Source organism: Phaseolus vulgaris, chromosome 7 (assembly GCF_051622355.1).
Source record: "Phaseolus vulgaris cultivar YP4 chromosome 7, ASM5162235v1, whole genome shotgun sequence".
Taxonomy (NCBI): domain Eukaryota; kingdom Viridiplantae; phylum Streptophyta; class Magnoliopsida; order Fabales; family Fabaceae; genus Phaseolus; species Phaseolus vulgaris.
In genome coordinates, this window is record NC_143504.1 from 56,187,840 (window position 1) to 56,204,550 (window position 16,711).

General features: G+C 31.1%; 3 protein-coding genes and 1 non-coding gene across 6 annotated transcripts; 1 reads left to right on the forward strand and 3 right to left on the reverse strand.

Annotated features, from left to right (window-relative positions):
- Positions 1 to 952: 952 nt before the first annotated feature.
- LOC137830465 (Ubiquitin-like superfamily protein) lies at positions 953 to 5,516 on the forward strand. 3 transcript variants are annotated; one of them, XM_068637825.2, is made up of 6 exons: positions 953 to 1,088; positions 1,185 to 1,245; positions 2,537 to 2,722; positions 2,933 to 2,972; positions 5,081 to 5,187; positions 5,286 to 5,516. In XM_068637825.2, the coding sequence occupies exons 2-5, from the start codon at positions 1,243 to 1,245 to the stop codon at positions 5,161 to 5,163; spliced, it is 312 nt and encodes a 103-aa protein (XP_068493926.1). In that variant the 5' UTR covers positions 953 to 1,088; positions 1,185 to 1,242; the 3' UTR covers positions 5,164 to 5,187; positions 5,286 to 5,516. The 3 variants fall into 3 exon arrangements, with proteins under 3 accessions (XP_068493926.1, XP_090160998.1, XP_090160997.1); XM_090304872.1 differs by lacking the exons at positions 953 to 1,088; positions 1,185 to 1,245 and adding an exon at positions 1,418 to 1,498; XM_090304871.1 differs by lacking the exons at positions 953 to 1,088; positions 1,185 to 1,245 and adding an exon at positions 1,421 to 1,498 and having other exon boundaries at positions 5,081 to 5,516.
- A 909-nt stretch (positions 5,517 to 6,425) lies between these two features.
- Positions 6,426 to 6,648, reverse strand: LOC137830812 (small nucleolar RNA U3). Its single transcript, XR_011084284.2, has one exon. It is a non-coding gene; the product is annotated as a small nucleolar RNA U3 (small nucleolar RNA).
- Positions 6,649 to 8,914: 2,266 nt separating this feature from the next.
- LOC137830466 (uncharacterized) lies at positions 8,915 to 11,832 on the reverse strand. Its single transcript, XM_068637826.1, has 3 exons — positions 11,397 to 11,832; positions 10,652 to 10,881; positions 8,915 to 9,340 (listed from the first exon to the last, which is right to left on the reverse strand). Exons 1-3 carry the CDS (start codon positions 11,734 to 11,736, stop codon positions 9,062 to 9,064), a joined length of 849 nt encoding a protein of 282 aa, XP_068493927.1. The 5' UTR covers positions 11,737 to 11,832; the 3' UTR covers positions 8,915 to 9,061.
- Positions 11,833 to 13,536: 1,704 nt separating this feature from the next.
- On the reverse strand, positions 13,537 to 16,057 carry LOC137830468 (uncharacterized). The gene is made up of 3 exons (XM_068637829.2): positions 15,478 to 16,057; positions 14,345 to 14,574; positions 13,537 to 13,856 (listed from the first exon to the last, which is right to left on the reverse strand). The coding sequence occupies exons 1-3, from the start codon at positions 15,827 to 15,829 to the stop codon at positions 13,578 to 13,580; spliced, it is 861 nt and encodes a 286-aa protein (XP_068493930.1). The 5' UTR covers positions 15,830 to 16,057; the 3' UTR covers positions 13,537 to 13,577.
- Positions 16,058 to 16,711: the final 654 nt, after the last annotated feature.

A 16,711-nucleotide genomic window follows, 5' to 3' on the forward strand; every position in this document is an offset into this window, starting at 1 on the left:
ATGCAGGCTTTTATTTAATTGGGCCTTATTATAGTAATATTTATATTTTGTTTTATTCTTTTATACATAACCTCTCGATTATGTCTTGTATCTAGCTCTCGGTTTAACCTCTCGGTTTTAGCCTACCAGTACATAACCCTTAGCTACTTACTACTTTATATTTTAAATTAGTATTCATTAGTCTTTTAGAGACCAATTTAAAATCTAAAATATTAGTAACTAAAACCTAAGTAACTAATTTAGATACCAATTTAGAAACTATTTTATGAATAATAAAAACTACTTTAGATACCAATAATTTTTTAATCTTTAAATTAGTATATAATTTAATTAATATAGTGATTAATTATTTTTTATCTCCAAATTTAATTATTATTTATTAATTTTCTTGTAATCTTATTATCATTATATTTGATTTGTAAATTCATGGTTTGGTTTTAGATAAGATTAGATAGATTGAAATATCACATGTATAGGTATTAATATTGGTAGGTAAAAGTATTCTTAATTTATATATCTTAATTAAGTAATGTAGGTTTAGGGTTTAGAATTTAAATCTTTGACGAAATAGAAGTTTTTAAAATAAAATTAGATACAGTTAAAAATAACCAAGTAAAGAATTAAAATTAAAAAAATAAAAAAAAATTGTGAATTTTATAAAAAATTGAATACAATTATAAATAATTAAAAAATAAGGAATTAAAATAGTTGATAAAAGTAAATTGAAAAGCAGATTTTATAAATATAAAGACTAAATTGTGAGAAGGATAAACTATGGATTTTAGACAATACTGTAACAAAATAAGATAAAAAAAATGGAACAAAACACATGTTCATAACACATAAACAACTGTTTTTATTAATTTTTTATTAGGTAATTTAATTTATATTTTAATTAAATATGTGAATTTAATATTTTATTATCGAAGATGAATTCTCAACTAATTTGAATATTTTTGAAAAAATTGATTTGAATCCATCTTCTTCCTTCAAAATATCACAACACGTGAACAACTAACTAATCGATCACCCTTTTGTGAGCGATTAAGAAAACCTCTTTGAAATCTCACACTACACAATTTTCACAGGTTTAGGGTTACACCAACTTTTACCACTTTGCTTGCTTCAAATCAATTACTGTTTCTTGTTACCTTTGTTCTCCTTTTTTACATTTTTTTCTTCAGTTTTGGGAACTGGGAACTGCAATTTCGTTACCAGAGAGAAGCATCGGAAAGTAATACAATGGTATGTGGCCCTTGTGTGCCCTTTAGTTTCTAATCGTTCTTTACTGTGTTGAACCATTTATTATGGCTTCAAATTGAAAGTTAAGAATTGGGTTTTGCGTGTTTCTTTTGAAGTCATTCCAAGTGAAGTGTGGGACCTGGAACCAAATGGTATTTTCTATTTGCTTTTAGGTTGTGGAAAATAATAAAAGGGAAAATGAATTGGTAAAACCAATTGTCTCTGCTGTGCTTTCATGAGAAAGGAAATAGGACATGTATGTCTGTAAATTAATCTCCTTTGTTCCAAGAGTGCGATAGGACTATCCTTGTGAAAATATTAGCTGTGATGTTAGAATTTTGGAGATCATGAAGATGTTCATAGCTTGTTTGATTTTTGTTTCCTTTAAAACTGCATATTGTGTTACTGAGGTTGAATCTTGCTATATGATAGTTATTTTGGTTTGTGTCTGGAATTGAATAGGTTACTCCCTGTTTTCTTTCTATTTCATTATCAATTATAGAGGCCTCAACCAGGTGTGCTTTAGCATCATTCAGTTATAGAACAGATACTCATAGCTATGATAAGGCATCAGGGCTATAATGTTAAATGCTAATCTTACACATAGCATAGATGGGGATTTGTTTGGTAATTATTGTTGGATATCTTTTTTGCATTATGGTCAGATGTTGATAGGAAAATAAGAGAAGGGAAAACCTTTGCAGGTCTGTTATAGCAAAAGAAAAGAAAGAGTGTTAAATTGTAATTAGTGTATGACCGGTAGTTACTTATCTCAGTTAGTGAGTGAGGACATTATAAATAGGTTCTCAGTTGTGAGTAGGAGTTAGCTTTTGAGAAATTAAACATTGCAACTGTATATGGTCAGTGTGAAAAGGAGACTGCTCCTTTTGGGGTAATTGTTGTTTACCTTGGTGTCTGTTTTTGTTATAATCATAGAAATAAGGAGTTGATAGAATATAATCAAGAATATCTAGATTGTATATGTATTATTAGGAATATTTTTATTTATTCTATATCATATCTTTGTTATTAGAGGGTATGAAATCTCCTCTATTTATTGTATTGATTTTCTCAATACAATTAAAGCATCCGTGCTGTCTCAGAACATAGTTTCAGCTCAACGTTTCTCACTTTTTTAAAGTATAACAGTTTTCATGAAGTGTGAAATGACACAGAAGTATTTTAGTCACAATGCTATTGCAGCAGAGAGTGTGTTAGGATTTCTAGTTCTGTTTTGTTGTCAATCAAAAGGAATTCCTAACATATATCATGCTAAACTTTTGTTTATTGACAGGATATGTACATTCGTGTTAAACGTAGTAAGACAACCTACTTCATCCGGTGCAAGGCATCTGATAAAATTATTGACATAAAGCAGAAGTTGCAAGAACTTGTTGATCAGCCAACTAATAATCAACGGTTAATTCTTCCTGGTACAGGGGAAGTATTAGAAGACTCTAAGACTTTGGCAGATCAAAAGGTAATGTAATATTACATTTTCTATGGTGTATACTTTTTTATATATTCTTCATAATGTTTGCATATATGTTAGGTTATATCTAAGTCCTGGGTATTTTAGCATGTCAATTTTTAATCTGTAGCTGGGCAAAATGTTCTGTTTGCCCCGTGTACCACTTACACCTGCATCTCATAGGTGTTGACAATTTCCTATATTTTTTTTACTATTCAGGTAGAAAATGATGCCGTTGTAGCTCTGACCTTGAGAAAAGGTAATGTATTTTATTATCCTTTCCCTGGGTACCAATTCAGTTTCCTTTCTTCCTTCACTTATTGTGTGAAGCATCCTATTTCCTGTTGTCTTTGTTGTTCTTTGAAATATCCTTGAATTTGGATATAAATATATTCAGTTCATCCTTGACATTAGTTGGGTTAATTTCGGACAGTATAATTTTTTCTAGGGAATTGATGTAACTTGGAACTGTTTCGGAAATCCAGCAAATTGTAATAATAATAGTCTTAAAAAAATTGGGCCAAATCTCAAGTATTCATGGACTACTTTTGGAACTTGTAGATGTATTTTAGGCGTACAAAAATACACTTTAAATTCCTTTTGGCATTCATCAAAGATGCATAGGATTTCTGTGCATTTGGGTACTTTAGTGGCTTAGCTCCTTTACTTATCTATAATTTTAATCATTTGGTAATTTTCTTTTGAAAAATACACGTGTTTGTTCAATTTATAGAATCTTGAAACTAATCACAGCGAGTTCTTGTTTGATAAGAAAATGTATCTTCTACCGTATTGCTAGACCATGTTCATATTCCTGTTATTCAAGAATAGGAGTGAATTGAAATCTATATTGTACAGCCAAGCCAATCCCACTATTTTAAACTTATTTAGTATTGTGAATTGTGACAGTGAAATAGATGTGGGGGCAACCTTGCAAAGCACATGACTCTTAAGTAAAATTTAGATGTAGTATAGGAAATGAAAGCTTATCAAGAGGTGCCTCGATTATAGAGGAGAAAATTAGAGACCATATCTTATAATCTCATGGTTTAAGCGTCCTGGGTCCATCAGACAAAAAACAGAAATCAGGGGCAGTGTGAATGTTAAACTGGCACCAACACTTAAAGAGAAATTTTTGCACTGAAAAATGTTGATCCCGCGTCCTGACTAAGGTGAGAAATTTTTACAATGTTATTTTAGAAATAGAATGGCCAATTCCCTTGATTATGTCTCCCTCTATGCTGTGTAATATACACCTTTTGAACTAATGGGTGACTAGGATTCAAGTGGGATGGATGAAACGAAGGAGGTGCCCCGAGGGTCTTCTGTGACCATATCCCTCAGGCTTTGTGGAAAGTTTCATCACACAACTATACACTTGTAGTGCTGTGTTGTATGAAACTGGGTGTTGAGTAGCGAAAAGCCATTAAGAAAATAAAGTCAACGTATCATAGATGAGAATGTTATGTTGGATATTAGACAAGATAGAATTTAAAAGGAATGCAGTAGAAAGAAAGATGAGATAGCATCTGCTGTAGAAAAAATAGTAGAATCTCACCTCAGGTGGTTTAGACATGTATATAGAAGGGAACTTGGGACCCAAGTCCTGTAGCCCTATTACTAATGGTAAAAAGAGACTCAAAAAATCATTGAGAAGGATTCAGAGGTCAATGGTTTCTCCATGGACATAATTTGTCGTAAAACTTTGTGACAGCATTTAATCCATGTAGCTAACCTCATGTAGTGGGAAAAGGCTTGTTCGTTATATTGTGAATTGTTGCTCCATAGTTCATTGCCTTTTTAGGCTTCAATGGGACTTTTTGTTTGGCAATGGCTACTGGACACGTCTGACAATAGTCCTTTTGGGTTTTCTTTTGTTTACCAAATAGAATATTATTCAAATGCATTATTCTGCTTGACTTTCTGAAAATGGCCGTCACAATATGTTCTTGTCAATTCTAGTGGTGGAACCGAAGTCTCAGTTTTTGCTGTATTGTTATTCCCAACAGAAAACTTCTTTTTTCAAATTTCTCTAATGTGCTTTTTAACTGGAGTTTACTGTGGTTTGAAAACCAAAGAGGCCAAGATGGCAAAGGAAAACAAAATTCTTTTGAATCCAAAAGTTAACTTGAGCTGCAGTTGTCAAATGATGGATTGGACTTAGATTGTTCCTGGAATTAAAGAGTCTCGTCCAAGTGTTAATTCACGTATTGAGTGTTAACTTACATGTTGCTTATATTCTCTTATCCCCCTATCTAGTTGTTGCAGATATACCTTTGACCACATTGTCTGTTAAAGAATCATTAGGCATGTGCCTACACAGCACCTTTAATTTTCAGTAACACTTACCCTTCTGTTCTTTTTCAGATGATAATGAGTTTGAGGAGGTCGACATTGTTCGGCCTAACGATTTCTACCAAGCTCGGGATGCAGATGGTGCCAGTTGGTAAAACCATGGCTAACTCTCACTACCGGTACCCTGCTCATGGAATAATTGATAAATATTCCTTGTAACACTTTAAATGAAATTTCCATGTTATGTGCTAATAGTACTGTTTCATTAATTTATCAGTTGGCATGATGAAATCTAATGGCTCAGGAAACATTTCCCCAAATGATTGGTCAATTGTAAGGATAATTATGTACTTATTATATAATACTGAATGTATTGCCCGAAGAGAATATGGCACGTTCTGAATCTTTTGAACCAAATTAGATTGGCTTTATACAAATGTAAATGTAATGCTGAAGAACTGGCATATTAAGCTCTCAGTCATATAGAAGACATGAATCATTTGCATAATATTGTCCATTGGGGGTAGGTACTTTTAGTTCTTATATTTGTCAATTTTTTTGTATTTTAGTTTTGTACTTATAACCTTATTTTAGTTCTCTAGCAAACAATATTTTTTATGTATTAGTTCGTGCTGTCAACTGTTAAATAACTTAGTTAAATTTACAAAATTTTAATTCATTATTGCAAACTTGCCAAAAAATTTACTGGTTAAATCCGTAAAAAATTGAAAGTGATGGTTCCACCATACACCTCTATCGATAATTATTGTAGGGAACATCTTCATTTTAAATTTCTGGCAATTGTAGACCTGTCAAAAAAAAGTTAATAATACATTTGACAATTCATATTTTTTATACACAACCTTCAATATTATTTTTTTATATTTTTTCATTAAGAATTATATACAACTCTCTCAGTTTGTCAAAACATCATTTCCCAGAAAAAAGTATTTATTATAGTGTTCCATCGCGAGTTTTAATTTTATGGTGGTATTTCAACATCTAAATTATACTTGTTAGGGAAAAAATATTCCTAATACAATTAGGCATAATATCTAACCAACAAAATGGTTTTCTACAAATTAAACCTTGATTAGCAAGAGTCTCTACACATCTCGCAGCAACCTCTAAATCTCGGACCTGAACACTGAACTTATTTTTGAAATAATCCATAATTGACGATTACATTGATGAAAATGATTTTGATTACCCTAAATAAAAGTTGGAACAAAATTTACTTTGATGTATTATTTAGATTGGTACTTAGTTTGAATATATTTTCATTCATTATAATTTGTAAGTTGTATTTGGGATTTTCAAGCTTAAAAGGAATACGGAGGTGTGACCAAGGGAGCTGTAACAGCAAAAAAAAACAGTGACAGAGGAGTTAAGACTGAAAAGAAAAAATGAGAGGGAGAGTCTGTCAGACAACCCTACAACCATCCCAAGTCAGAGAGACTGGGAACGATCCTCTACAGTTAAGGGTGTATTTTGTCCTTAGACAAGACACACCTAACCATTAATCACGCTCTGATTGCAGGGTCATGGTTCATCCATGAGACTTTAGTTCCTGTCTCTTTAGAACTCAAAGGATACAGAGGTACGAGCCTATAAAACAGATCCTGTTCAAGTAAGGTCGTGACCAAGTGCGTTAGGTGTTCCTTTATAAATGTGTTTCTTTCTCAAAACTTTTCCAATGTGGGACTATGTTAGCTGTTGCCATGGTGAAGACTTCCTTGCTTTTTTGTTTTCAGAAAAACATCTCCTGCTATGGTATACTGAGGGGTCTAACATTGATGATTAGGAGCGATGAAGCAGAAAAGGTTTAAAAGGAAAGAAGAGTAGTAAAAGAAACCCACCAACATTCTTCCTCCTACCTTCTTCATCATCCATCCAACATTGTCATTGGAGCCTTTGTCAATGAAACGATGAGAAGGAAGAGAGAGTGTGTGTGTTGGGTTTGGTAAAGAATATTTAGTTTTGTAGTTTTTTTTCCCTTCAATATTTGCTCAATCCATAATGTTTTAGAATTATCAGTCACCATGTCAATATCAAAACCCTCAAACCTAAGGAATACTCAAAATCCATATTAACAGTCAAAAATTACATTGTAAGTGAAACAACACCCCCTAAAAATAACTTTAATACATTGATAACCTAAATAATTATAATCGATATTAATTAAAATAATCTTCATTAATTTTAATTAAGAAAAAAATTGATAATATTAATTTTAAAAAAATTGACAACTTTGAAAAACTAATATCAATCCAGATTGATTAAAAAATTATTAATGTTAATATTTTAAAATTATTAATAATTATTTAATATTTAAATAACTTTTTGTATTTGATAATAGTTGAAATACTTTATTTAAATAATAAAATAAAATTTAATAAATTTAAATTATCTTATTTAAATAAAATATTTAAAAAGTAAACAATTTGAAATGAAATCAATTCAAAGTATTTGAATATTTTAAAAATTATTAAATTATATATCTAAATGTAAAATTAAGGTTGTTTTGCTTTCTCTTTTCACTTGATAAGGTTCTGGAAACAAAAGGAGCTTTAAGAATACTTGAGGAACCTCATCAAACTTCTTAATATTAGAATCCTGACCTTTCTCACAAATAACTAAAAAAATTATTCCTTGTTAAAGAAGAAAGAAAGAATAAGCAAGACAAAAAAAATAGAAAAACTTGTTTGATTGGAAAGAATTAGGTAAAAAAATGTGATTTTATTTACTATTAATAATTTTATTTATTAATATATTTTTAATTATTTATTAGTGTAGTAGAAAGAACAGACAAAAAATAGAAAATACATCCATAATAGATTATGGAATTACATAATCAATGAGTGTTAAAAGATACGCATTTAAATTAAAATTTTGAACATCATAATTAATTATGTTGTTCACATAATTAACTATATATATAGATATATTTCAGTTTATTTTTGACATATTTCACAGAAAGATCTAAACCCGTTAAAACGCACTTTTTTTCTCCCATCCAACCCAATATTTCTCTTTAGATTCTTAATTAATTCTCAGGAAAGAATATCCCCATATATTTTCATAGATTGGTGAAATGCAAGTTAATTGATTTTGTCATGAGTAATTATTTGCAACTTCTTTATTAAGTTTCACAGTAAAAACATCAAAACAAACTTATGTTAGTTAGAACTTGTTATCAAATAAATATTTACTTAAATATTTACTTAAATTATTTACCTGAACTCACCATAATTTAAATATAATGAATATATCTTAAAATTTGTTAAAAATGGTAGTGAGGTTTTAGTTAATCTCCAATATAGATATTTTCTACTAGATTGATTGTATCTCTGTCACATGCATGCCATTCTGTTTCATCATTCCTTCATTATTCTATGTAATAATATATTGAGAATTCTTAAAGACAGGATTTAAGTGTAATAAATCAAACTCTTCTCTGTACATTCTCACGATTGGATAAAAACAAATCATTTTTTACAGAACATAAACAAATGTTAATATAAACATAACAATAAAATAAAAAAAGTCCATATACCTACTATGGTGGATTAAAATTTAATTTCAACATCTCATTATGGAGATTTCTTTCTATAAAATAACTGTTTAGATGTAAGAAAGTATTTTGTAATAACTACATCTGCATAATTCTACTGCCACATCATCCTAGTGTGAAGAAACTTTGAAATTCACAAGTTAAATGAAGGCAACCTAACGGATCATTAGTCACTGTTTGATCATTTGTACAAGAACAACAGAACATAGATTCCTTTACCTTACTATGGTCTTTCTGTACCTCTTTTATCTTCTCAATTGACTAATCTGGAATGTAAAATTACATTCCAGAATTAGTACCTTACGGATTTTCTCATTAGATAATCCAAAAAGTGAAAAAGAAAATTTGTAAAGATGAAGGCGGTAGCCATTATACATAATTCTCCATATACATAGACTTCAGAACTCCATATCATTTAATTTGAAGATATGTGATGGAAGAATAGTTCATATTGGGCTACTGAACAATGTATACATAAATTATAGAGAAGAATAAATTGGCACACCTGGTAAGGTGGCTCCAAAATCAACAATGAAATTGTTGCCTGTGACATACTCTGAAGAATCATGAATAAGATAACGAGCTAGAGATGTTAATGCTGGATCTGAAGTACCTAATCTCCTCAAAGGCATTATTTTCCTGACCACATCTTCCAACCACTTTTTTTGCATTAAACTTTCAGTGATTTCAGATTTGAAAATTCCAGGGGATATTGAATTCACTCTAATTTTGTGCACTCCCAATTCAGAAGCCATGACCTGTCATATACCATTACCCTAGTTATAGTGATATCAGCATGCTGTTTATTCAATATGACACAAGTAGTAAAATCTTGACCAGATTCCAATTGGTGCATGACTCTATCCAAAATGAAGGGATAATATCATAAGAGAAAGATAGCTTTACTGATTATACAGATGCCAAAGGGGATAAACATAATCTGATCTCTTACGGAAACTACAGAAGAAGAGGGAATCATAGAGAAAAAACTAAAAGAAAACAGATATGTTTAGAATAAAAATGGAAATTATACGACTGAAACACAAATATTCGATAGCAACTGATTTTTATGATTATCCCCTTTCCCTGTACAATTACCCTTTCATTCACTCTGCCCTACACCTAAATAACTAACTAGAGTTAGTTATTACTTACAATATCAGGCCCAAGCCCTGGTCTAATTCCCCTAAGGCCTATTTTCTTATTCCTTCTTTCTTCGGCCTTTTCTCTAACTAAAAATGGAATTCCCTTGCAAAGCATCGGATATGCGAAAGAGGGAGAATGTGCTACATCGGATATTGCTGTAGTTGATGAAAGAGCTATCCGATTTATTCTTATTCAATCTAATTAAAGTATCCTGATTAAAATAACTCGGATTAAAATAACTACTTTATATGCTCTCTGTTGTGATACAATGTACTGTAGACCCAAACTAACTTCTACCTCACCTTTTATCTTAATATTGGCAATTTTTCATTTCTATATAATCCTGATAAATCGGATAAATCAAACTCTGTAATTGTATATGTTAGGAATGAGTGCAGGCAAAAATCTATAGGAGGAAAGGGTCTGCAGGTTTATCATAGGAAAAGGGAAGCGTCAAAGTTGTAACAGGTTATTTGTTGGATAGGAGTGTCAGTTGGTTCTGTTATTTAGTTTACTGTAATTCCTATAAATAAGTTCTCTTACGAGTAAAGGGGAGAGGAATGAGTTTTTAGTTTGCTGGGCAAATTCCATTGTAATAAGGAGAAAGCTCCTTCGGGGTATACTTGTATACCATGGTTATTGGGTGATTCTTGTCTTTCTATCAGCAATAAAGAAGCATGTTCAGTATTTCTTTCTTTGTTTGGTGTTAATATTTCCTAGCAAGAACTATTATCCTTACATCAGAAAAAAGAACCTAACAGTATACACAACACATCAAACAAGTTTCATAATCTTGATTCATTTACTTTTTGCTATAATGCAGTGGTCATATAAAAGTATTAAGAAATCAAAAGAAAAAACCAAGAGAGAATTAAAAAAAGTGGTTAAATTTTAAGAAAAATCATCTCAAATAATATTATCACCTTGGTCAGCATATTTACTCCTGCCTTCGATGATGCATAGGCAACAGCTCCAGGCAATTGCCCCCGATTTAAACCAGCAACTGAAGAAATATTAATAATCGATCCCTTCATCGGGGCATCACACATGCGTTTGCATACATATTTTGACACCAACCAGCAGCCTCTAACGTTAGTCTTGAAGACCTGATCCCACTCCTCCTCAGACAAATTCAAGGGTGATTTAACACTTCCTACACAAAATAAATGGTGGAAACGCCACTACAACTTTCAGGAAGCATTCAGTTATGCCCTCAATGTTACAAATAAACAAATAATTTCTTCTTTATTTAGTATGAGACACTCTATAATATTCAACATTTTTGGTGTTAACCATTGTCTTACTTAGTATTAGTCCCAGTTAACATGACTAAGAAGTCAGGGTCTAAAATTTAAAAAATAACTATGGTCCCTGGTCTGAGTGAAACTGGAATTGAATCCTTTAAGCAAGTCCTCAAAATAGAACTTCGTAGACAACGATCGTAATTGTGAAAGTAGACCTTTCTAAAATTGATTAACAAGGTTTAATCATCGACAAAACAGAATCAAATGTCGTAACCCAAGAAAACAACAATGGAGACTAACACACAAAATTTGAACATTAAATACACTATTTTAAAAACAATTAAAACTAATACAGTATATAATGTGGTCACCAAAACTAAATTTAAGCCTAACAATAATAATAGAGAAATTCCGAGTGGATTACCTCTCACACCAGCGTTGTTAATCAGGGAATCAATGCGGCCAAAGGCGTCCCAGGCTTTCTGCACGGCCTTGTCGATGGTGGAGCCATCGGCGGCGACATCGAGCTCCACGGCCACTGCGCGGCAGTTTCCGGCGGGCGAGGGCCACAGGCGGTTGATTTCGTTGCAGAGGGAGGTGAGGCGATCGAGGCGGCGAGCTGCTGCGACGACGTAGGAGCCAGCTTTAGCGAGGTCGATGCAGAGGTCTCGTCCGATTCCGGAAGAAGCACCCGTCACAAGAACGACTTTGTCTTCTAGCTTGTGCCATGGCTCCAGCACTTGTTCAGCTTCTATCAGATTCATTTAGTTACAACAATATCCTCTGCAGTACAAGCTCAGCAATGAGAAGCTATGAGGGTATCATCCGGATACACTATACGACACTCATACTTATATAATACCGGATACACTATACGACACTCATACTTATATGCTCGTAGTAGAAGATGTATTAATTAATTTTAACACGATTTTTAATAATTAATTTTTTAAAAACTTAAATTTATTATATAAATTTTTATTATGATTATAAAAATAAAGAAAAAAAATTTAATAATTCTAAAAAAAATCTTTATGTTAAAAAAGCTACAATATAATTATATATATAAATTTTTATTATAAATTTATATAATTCATAATTATATAATATAAAGATTTGTGTCCTAATTTTAAAAATTAAAGATTATACGTTTCTTCGTATTTATATTTCTTCGTATTTATATATATATAAGTATCTATCCTACATAATAATATGAATAAGATTTTATTTTCTACACATTGTAAATTATACAAACATTTTTTACTATTTTGTGTGTTCTAAGTTGATGTTAAATTTTTACTTCATATTTATTAGTAATATTAGACTACAATATATTTATCAATATATTAAATATTACTCTTATGGTTTTATTGATTTATTTTCAATATATTTATCAAAATTTAAGTAACTATTTATTATTATTATTATTATATTTTAATTTAAAAAAATTGAAAATTAGAATTAAAAATTAAAAACTACAAAGAGCGATCAAGACGAAATAAAATACATTAGTTTGGTTTGGTTTTATTTTTTTATTTTTTCAAATCAAATTAAATCAAAAACTCAAAAACAAAGATATAGTCCTTGTTATAAATCTAGAAATTTAACTCAATGTACCATATATCTTTGTTTTTGAGTTTTTTCTTTTGTGTAAATAAATGTATACAATCTATAGTTCAATTCTTCCATTGATCTTATTGGTCATAGTAGGTCAAGAAAATTAATTTGTAAAATCATTTATATAAACATAATAAATAATATCAATACATAAACTTGGTAAGGCATTTAAAGGTATACAGTTAAATATATATATATATATATATATATATATAAATAACACGAAAGAAGATTGAAACGTATTTATAAAATATATTTAATCGTAGGCCTATTATTCCAGCTTTTGTTAAAAACTAACTCAAAATTAAAAAAAAAATCAATTTGATTTAATTTGCATAAGTATATAATTCCTTGCATAAGTATGGAATTCTTAAATTAGTGTTAGTTAATTTAAAACGTAACTGATACTAATATATTATTATTATTTATATAGGTCCTTTAGTAATTATTTTTAACCAATCTTGTGGTTCTTTTATGTTCATTAAACAAGAAAACTAATACTTAGCCATTAAAAATATAATAGACTCGTAAGTTTATCATTCTACTATATTTTCTTTAGTATATAATTTAATATTAGTACACTTTAATTTATATTATTTTTTATAGTTATAAAATCTAATTTGATACTGGGGTGTTTCTGCCTTTTTTTTTTCTTGGAAGAAACTACAATATATTTTATGTAATGTAAATTATTTATCTTCAATTTTTTTAATTATTCATAATTAATTTGTATTGCTCTTAGCAAACATATAATCATGAGTATAGATATTATACATTGGGACAAATTCACACAATCATATTTGTCAACAATTCTTACTCATGGAAGGAGAAAATATATCATTAACTTAAATATTTTAATTAATTAAATATGAGTATTAATTTTTATGTTGATTATTGCTATATCCAACATTATAACAATAACTACATATAAAGTAGATATGATATTAAAAAAAATACTCAGACACTTGTGATTGAAATGATGGTTGGTTTATAGGGAGGAATAAATAGGGAGGCCAGGTAAGGTGGCTCCGGCATCCACAATAAAATTGTTGCCAGTTACGTATTCAGATGAATCATGGATTAAATAACGAGCTAATGATGTTAATGCTGGATCAGCAGTTCCATATCTTCTCAAGGGTACTGTTTTCATCGCCACCTTGTTCAACCAATCTTTTTCCATTAATTTCTCTGTGATTTCAGATTTGAATAGTCCAGGTGAAATGGAATTCACTCTGATTTTGTGTGCCCCCAGTTCCAGTGCCATCACCTGTCAAACAACATTTTACACAAATTCTCTGTTAATCATTCTCAACAATGTCACTCATCTCTCACAAACATCTAATCATTCTCAATATCAGCATGCAAAATTAGAGACAAGTTTCAAAATCAATGATTTACTGCTGAGTGAGTTTCTTTATTCTGTTGTGTTTTTATCTGAAAAGTAGCATGTCACTTTGTATTAACCAATGGAATTTAGAATTAACAGACAAGATAAGAAGCAGAGTGTTCTCAACTACTAAAGTGATGACATAAGCAACATGTCTTTTAGCATGGAGAAATTAAATGAATATGTAAACAAAAGAAGTCAACGACAATGCTTTTCTTAATTTGTGTTCCAGTGGAATATTCCCATCCGACAAATCAACGACAACTACAAAGTGAGATGTTAAGAAATTCTATCTGGAAAAGAAGAGAAATTCAATGTGGAAAAGAGAAATTCAAAGAAGGTTGTCTAGCTTTAGTTGACTGGTTTACCTTTGTGAGGATATTGACACCTGCTTTGGAAGATGAATATGCAGCTGAACCAGGTAATTGGCCACGATTCAAACCAGCAATGGAAGCAATGTTGATTATGGATCCTTTCCTCTGTGCGTCACGCATGCGTTTACATACGCTTTTTGACACCAGCCACGTCCCAGTTAGGTTCGTTCTGAATGAGTGGTTCCATTCCTCCTCAGACAATTCCAATGGTGACTTCACAGTTCCTGCACGCCACACCACCATCATCAAACACCACAACTTTCCACTATCAGTGAGTTACACATTTTAAAACCAATCCATTAAGAACTACAGTATATAAATAAACCCATAAAGTTAGTGGACTTGACTGGTAGGGCACATTTCAAGTGTGCAAAGCAAATCACTTGACAAAAGTTATGCAGTAAGGTTGTGCTCTTTCAACAATTACCCTCTTACTGGTTTCAATTTTACAGTAATGACTGATAAAGTTAAAGATCTTTGAGCACACAAACAGTGTATTTTTCTCCTGGGTTAAACCCTATGATTAAACAATACAAATCTTTTGAGTAAAACAAAACTTTCCTTTAAAAGCACAAAAGCAAAATTTCAAATTCATCCCACATACCAAAGCAAGGTTCTTTTTTGGGCTCACAAATGGAATGCAATCATTCCAAAAATGGCATCAATTTCACCAAATCACTGTGGATAGTAACGAAATCTTCACTTGTCAATGTCTGCTAATGGGGGACACTTCAAGTGTCGAATTGATCTTAAAATATGTATTTCTTTTCTAAATTATTCATTTTATTTATTTTTATCTTCTTTCAGGTCACACTACCCTGTTTCTTGAGTAAGTAAGTAGTTCTTAATAAATAATCATTAAAATGTAAAAATGGATGCTGCATCGTCTTCAACGACCAAAGTCCTTCAAATTAGTTTCTCGATTTTAATAAAATATTTAAAACTGTAGAAACTACTTATGTCGTTCTATTATTTTAAGGATCACAAAATCATATAAGCTAATTAACATTCGAATCAAAGAAGACGAAAGCAATCGTTGAAAACGACGTCGATTTGCGGAATTTCAATTCAACAAACCAACCCCGAAATATTATTCATTCATGGCGAGATTCAGAAAATCCAGTTACCTCTAATACCAGCGTTGTTGATCAGCGCATCAACGTGGCCGAACGCGTCCCACGCCTTCTGCACGTAACTATCCACAACGGGGCCATCGGCGGCAATGTCAAGCTCCACGGCGACGGCGCGGAGGCTCCCGCCGCCGTCTGCGAGGGCCGCCGGAGGCGCCATCCCGTTGATTTCGTCGCAGAGGGAGCGGAGGCGGTCGACGCGGCGAGCCGCGAGGACGACGCGGCAGCCGGCGCGGGCCAGGTCGAGGCAGAAGTCGCGGCCAAGGCCGGCGGAAGCGCCGGTGACCATGACGACCTTTCCGGCAAGGGTGCGCCAGGGTTCAAGGTGGTCGGAAAGTTGGGGAGACATGATGAGTTTGTTGAGCGTTGGAATGAAGAGAAGAAAGGGTTTTATAGGAAAATGGAAAAGGTGAAATGAAGAGTGAAATTGGGTTGGTGACAACAAACATGAAGAAGCATTAACTAAGTTGAAAGGAAGAAGATAAAGAGAAAATGCATTAATTAGTGTTTGTTGCCATGACTTGGGTCCTGCAGGTTGCTGCCAAGAAATCTCCCATGTCAACAAATTTTGGTTTCTTCTTCATAGTTTTCTTTTTTCCTTTTTTTTCCTTCAACTCTTTCTTTTATGTCAGAGAAATGTCTTTTTCTTTAAATATCTGTTACCCGTTTAATAATAATCATTTTTAAAATATAAATTCGAAGGAGAACACCAATAACTATATAATCTTAGGGGGAAAATTATAATTCAAAAACAATAAATTAAGAAAACTTATTCCAAAAATTACCAAAATTTAAATTTTTTGTTTATTTATTATTTAATATATTCATTTTATTTTTTATAATAAAAATATAGAGATTAATAAAAACATTAATTATATTAAAAAATAACTGATTGTTTCAATATTAATACAATGCGCTATAACTTAGATACGTGTAAATATTAATAAAGTATTTAAAAACATAGTTTATTTTATTGTTGTCTACAATTCACTGTATCATAAATAAATTATTAATACTACCTGAATGTGTATTCACATTTTTTAATATATTTAAAAGTTTGTTGTGTTTTATGTACTATATAATCAAGGTTTAAATATGTTTTGTTTATATATTTTAAAAAAAGAAATTAATTTTTGTTTTTTTCTAAGTTTTATATTATCCAAATATTTGTAGTATACAAATATTAAAATGAATCATTCTATTCTAAAATGATTATTAAATTTTTTTTAAA

Bases quoted from the DNA above. Each gene is read 5' to 3' on its own strand.
- LOC137830465 (XM_090304872.1), top strand. From the start codon at position 1,478: ATGAGAAAGGAAATAGGACAT. The intron at 2,723-2,932 runs GTAATGTAATAT...TTTACTATTCAG, and splicing joins AGACTTTGGCAGATCAAAAG to GTAGAAAATGATGCCGTTGT. The intron at 2,973-5,080 runs GTAATGTATTTT...GTTCTTTTTCAG, and splicing joins AGCTCTGACCTTGAGAAAAG to ATGATAATGAGTTTGAGGAG.
- LOC137830466 (XM_068637826.1), bottom strand. From the start codon at position 11,736: ATGAATCTGATAGAAGCTGAACAAGTGCTGGAGCCATGGCACAAGCTA. The intron at 10,882-11,396 runs GTAATCCACTCG...TATTTTGTGTAG, and splicing joins TAACAACGCTGGTGTGAGAG to GAAGTGTTAAATCACCCTTG. The intron at 9,341-10,651 runs GTGATAATATTA...GGTATATGACAG, and splicing joins GAGTAAATATGCTGACCAAG to GTCATGGCTTCTGAATTGGG.
- LOC137830468 (XM_068637829.2), bottom strand. From the start codon at position 15,829: ATGTCTCCCCAACTTTCCGACCACCTTGAACCCTGGCGCACCCTTGCC. The intron at 14,575-15,477 runs GTAACTGGATTT...TGTGGCGTGCAG, and splicing joins CAACAACGCTGGTATTAGAG to GAACTGTGAAGTCACCATTG. The intron at 13,857-14,344 runs GTAAACCAGTCA...GTTGTTTGACAG, and splicing joins GTGTCAATATCCTCACAAAG to GTGATGGCACTGGAACTGGG.